We start from the raw sequence: 4,144 nt of genomic DNA, 5'->3' as shown, positions 1-4,144 counted from the left end.
TTGGTAGAAATCATCTATTTCTTCTTCTTTGGCTCTGGTTGTTGGTGCATATACCTGAATGATAGTGCTATTCACTGGACTTCCTTGTAAGTGTATGGATATAATCGTATCCCTCACAATGTTGTACTTCAAGATGGATCTAGAAATTACTTTTTTTTTACCGAGTTATGAAATATTTATTTCAAGGTCGTAAACATATTTCAGATAGATCTTTAAAAAACTACTTTTCTATGGATCCGTCAAAAAGCATTTTGAAAATCCACAGCATACAAAGCAAGCGGGATAAATATTAATAAGATTTCTTCTCTGTCGCCAAAGATCTCACAGCTTATGAACACTATTTTTTGTTTGTTTGTTTTGTTTTTTATTTTTTTATTAATTTTAATAGACATTTATAGAGGTTTTGGATTTCCATTCATTCATTGCCGCACTTTTCTCCCTGCCCACCCCTCCCCACCAGCTCCTTTCCCCTGCGAAGGGAAAAAAAATTCCTTCATTAGTTTACAATCCCCATGTCCCTTTCCCCCACCACCCCCCACCCCGAGTACACTTCCCTTTTTGCTGACCCTCCCCTTATCCTAGCATGATGTCTTTTTCCAAGGATTGGCCCCTCCAAACAACATGTCTAAAGTATGTGACAGGAGGCTGCACCATCTATCTTTCTAAGGAACACCCTGTTTTCACTTTCTCTAAGATATAGTTATCTATTGTCTTGGCAGTCCATGGGATAGACAGTACTCTTCTCCACCATCACTATTCAAATGCATTAATTCTTCTGTCATCTTGATTCACTGCCCATCTTTCAAATGCATAAGAAGTACCCAAAATGGTTTATTGGTAATTACCATAGAGCAAGAAATGACTGATAGCTGATTCTCCAGTGGGTTTTCTGAGACAGTAAATCATGACTCGATGGTACTTAGCAACAACAACGTAGAGTTCTGTTGACCTAGTGCATAGAAAGTGGTGTTACCAAGCCAAAACTGGGTGATTTAAATCTGTGACTTAAATTGGTTTTGGTCAAACATTCCTTTAAGTGGTATAGCAATGGTCTGTCCATTTTCTGTACAGAGGTAACTCATGGTTACTGTGATGCTAAACACTGTGACCCTGATGTGTCAAATGTGATAATGTTCACCTATGGTGGACAGTATTTGGTGGAGTTTCCCTATTAAAATAAGCTTGGAAGCAGGAGTGGCATCCACTTCTGCAATACCTTGTCTCCAGAGACCCTATGAACTTAGAGAATTGATGAAATTTATTCTTTGGATGTTGTCTGTACAAGCATCTGGCTTGAGGGCAGTAGTACTTGCAATCCACCAAGGGTCTCTGTGTGAGGCAGCACTCCACCGTGCTGAGCGCTCTCTGATTTTGTCAGGATTACTGTCTGTGGTTCCTGTGCCCCAGTTATGCATCGAAGGGTCTGCTGAAAGATTTCATTTGGGTCCATTGGAATGTCCAGTTCAAAATTAGACTGAAGAATGGAATTTGGATCAACCATGGAAGTGACAGAATGTTGAGCATATTCTCTCTTTGATTTTCCACTTGATGTATCTTCAGAAGTCATGTCCAATTTTTTTTACACTTCTCAATATCAATTTATTAGTCCAAAAAGAATGACGTTATTTCATAAGGGAAGTAACTTTTAGTCCAGAATCAGTAGTTTGTTTTGTTTTTCTTAAAAACCTTTGTGTGTGTGTGTGTATTTTTAACGAAGTCCCCTGCCCTGCCTCATTTTCTTTTTGACTTAAGGAGGGGAGGGAGTGGCTGAGGGGTTTCTGATGGTAGAGGTTGTGGCCGGCGTTGGTCTGTATTGACAGCTCTGGAGATTCCACCAGCACGTGGATCCAGATATTCACCATAAGAATGAACAAATTCAAATGCAGGTGGCTGGACAGGCTGAACACCCTGAGCACTGAGCAGAGATTGAAGCATACTCACAGTATCTTGATAGTCTACGGTCTGGGTTGTGGTGTGACCATTGGCCCCAGTGGATCCTTTTTCCAGTTTCATATGAGAAACTCTAGTTTTACAGATAGGCTGTGAGAAGGAAAGGCCACTTGTATCTGCGCTAGGCCAGGCAACTGGGCCATTGTAGAAAGAGAAGGGAAGGAGAAATTTATGGAAGAAGATTTAGTACTCTTGGCAATCTTTGCTGGATGATCAAACACTGCTCCTCCTCCACTCTCTTCATGGGGGGGGGGGTCTTTTCTGAGCAGAACTAGAAGAGGAGAAAGAACTAGACAAGCTATAGCTTTTGTGTGGTAAGGTGCTTGTCTGACCACTATGTTTTGGATCACCTGGACATTTGTTTCCAGTCCCAGCTGGGAGCTGTGAGTGCGAGTGCTTGTGTGAGTGGTGATTCTGATGATGGTGGTGGTTAGATGGGTGAGTCTTGTGCTTTTCTTTGTGCTCTCGGTTCTTTGTGACACTGTCCTCTACAGAATTGTGCTTCTCAGATGCAGTATTGGCTTTAATGCGCATCTTTATCTCTTCTGGTTTTGAAGAGGTAACCTTTTCTCCACCTGCCACTGGGAGTTTCATTTTAAGACCTGTTTTGTCAGCTTTTTCCAGAAACGGCCGCTCAGGGTTTTCTGAGCCCTCTATGGGCATTTTCAGAATGACTGAAGAATGGCTGTCATGGTGGGAGAGGAGGTTCTGAGCAGCATATGCGTACTGTGACTTCACGTTGGCCTCCATGTTCTCCAGCTGTTTCTTCTGGGCAGCCAACTCTTCTGCATGCTTTGCACGGTTTTCTTTCAGTGACGCTTTAGCTGATGGCACACTCTTACTACTCTGCTTCTGGGAAACAAATGCATTTGAACCATCCTGTGGCAAGGAGTGATCAACTCCTATAAGTGCTATATTCTCACTAGTCCGATGGCCCTGTGCAGGCTGAGAAGACTGCCAACCATCACCCTGAAGTATCTCCACACTGCTCAAGCTGCTCGATGACTCTTCAGCGGCTGGACGGGAAGGCACTGTGTTTGTGGTAGAAGACATTGACATGCTCATCAAACCAGCAATAGTCGTGTCTGAAGAGCTCTGGGAAATCATATTGAAGATCATCTGCCCTGAAGTGTTTTCATCTGTTCCTCGGTCTTCTGCTTTTGTTTTCCGAGCAGCCTGCATGCATGCCCTCCAACTCTGAATACGTTTGAGCCGACTTGGTGTTTTCTCCAGAATATCTAGAAATTCATGTGTCAGTTCATCTAACAGTTCCAAGGTCACAGTGGCATCAACATACTCCCACCAGCGCTTCCCGTCAGTTGAGACTGGAATCTCCCAGTTGGAGCACTTGCAAGCCAGATGAATGCAGACACAGGCCACCACAGGAGGTGTGTACTGCAGGCTAAATGTAGTCAAGTGCAGGCTGTTGGTTGCCATCAAGTAAGAAGTCTGTGCTAAGTCTTTGATTGCTCGAAGAAGATGAGTACATTTTACTACATGTGTATGTGGATGATCAATTGTAAGTTCAAAGCCTAAAGTCTGCAGAATTATACTTTCTAATATTAACAGATCCTGAACTTGTTGCAGATAAGCCTCGCTCCGAATATCAGGAAGTGATACTTGTGGATGGAGACAAGCATGTGCCACCTTGATGACGTGCTCCAATTTTTGTGGCTGCTCCTCTACTTTCGCTGCTAGAAATAAAGCTGCTGGAGCCACAGAATTTCGATGAAACTGTGTAAATGACTGAACCATATAAAACCGGTGCATGTAGACGATCGCCGTGTTAATAGTCAACTGCGACACGTTAAGACGTTGTCCCATGTCCTGAAGCCGATTGGCCGCTTGCTGGCGATAATAAAGTTCTTTATCGGAGTCCACTCCAAAACGACGGGATGGGCTATTTTCCAACTGCTCTCGAGTAATATACCACCGTTTGTTGTTGTTCTTGTCCATAGCGCTTCAACCAGAAGGCAGCAGCGGAGGCTGCAAACACTTCCCAGTGTTACCTAAGAGGCGACACACATCCGCTGTACAGAGGCCACAGAGACGTGACGAAATTCCGATAAGGGCTAAGTGGCCTACTGGGAATGTGTCGGCTTCCTGTAGGAAGCGATGCCGTCAGAAGAGTCCCAAGATTCCTCCTCACTTTGTGATAAGGCCGGCTCCTGTTAAAGAATAGGAGAAAGATGAG

General features: G+C 43.7%; 1 protein-coding gene and 1 pseudogene across 1 annotated transcript in view; both read right to left on the bottom strand.

Moving 5' to 3' along the window:
- The window catches only part of LOC102863387 (cyclic AMP-dependent transcription factor ATF-1-like), a 4,883-nt gene extending 3,316 nt beyond the window's left edge, over positions 1–1,567 (bottom strand). Inside the window, exon 1 of the mRNA XM_006903388.1 lies at positions 1,385–1,567. Coding sequence (XP_006903450.1) covers positions 1,385–1,567 — 183 coding nt within the window. The remainder of the gene's footprint in view (positions 1–1,384) is intronic.
- Positions 1,568–1,731: 164 nt separating this feature from the next.
- LOC102862976 lies at positions 1,732–3,906 on the bottom strand (annotated as a pseudogene).
- Between the last annotated feature and the right edge of the window lie 238 nt (positions 3,907–4,144).

This window comes from Elephantulus edwardii, unplaced genomic scaffold (genome assembly GCF_000299155.1).
Source record: "Elephantulus edwardii isolate Elephantulus edwardi_28Jun2011 unplaced genomic scaffold, EleEdw1.0 scaffold00623, whole genome shotgun sequence".
In the NCBI taxonomy this organism is placed as follows: Eukaryota; Metazoa; Chordata; class Mammalia; order Macroscelidea; family Macroscelididae; genus Elephantulus; species Elephantulus edwardii.
Note: the sequence above shows the minus strand (reverse complement) of the source record. Positions and strands in the feature narration are given on the sequence as shown.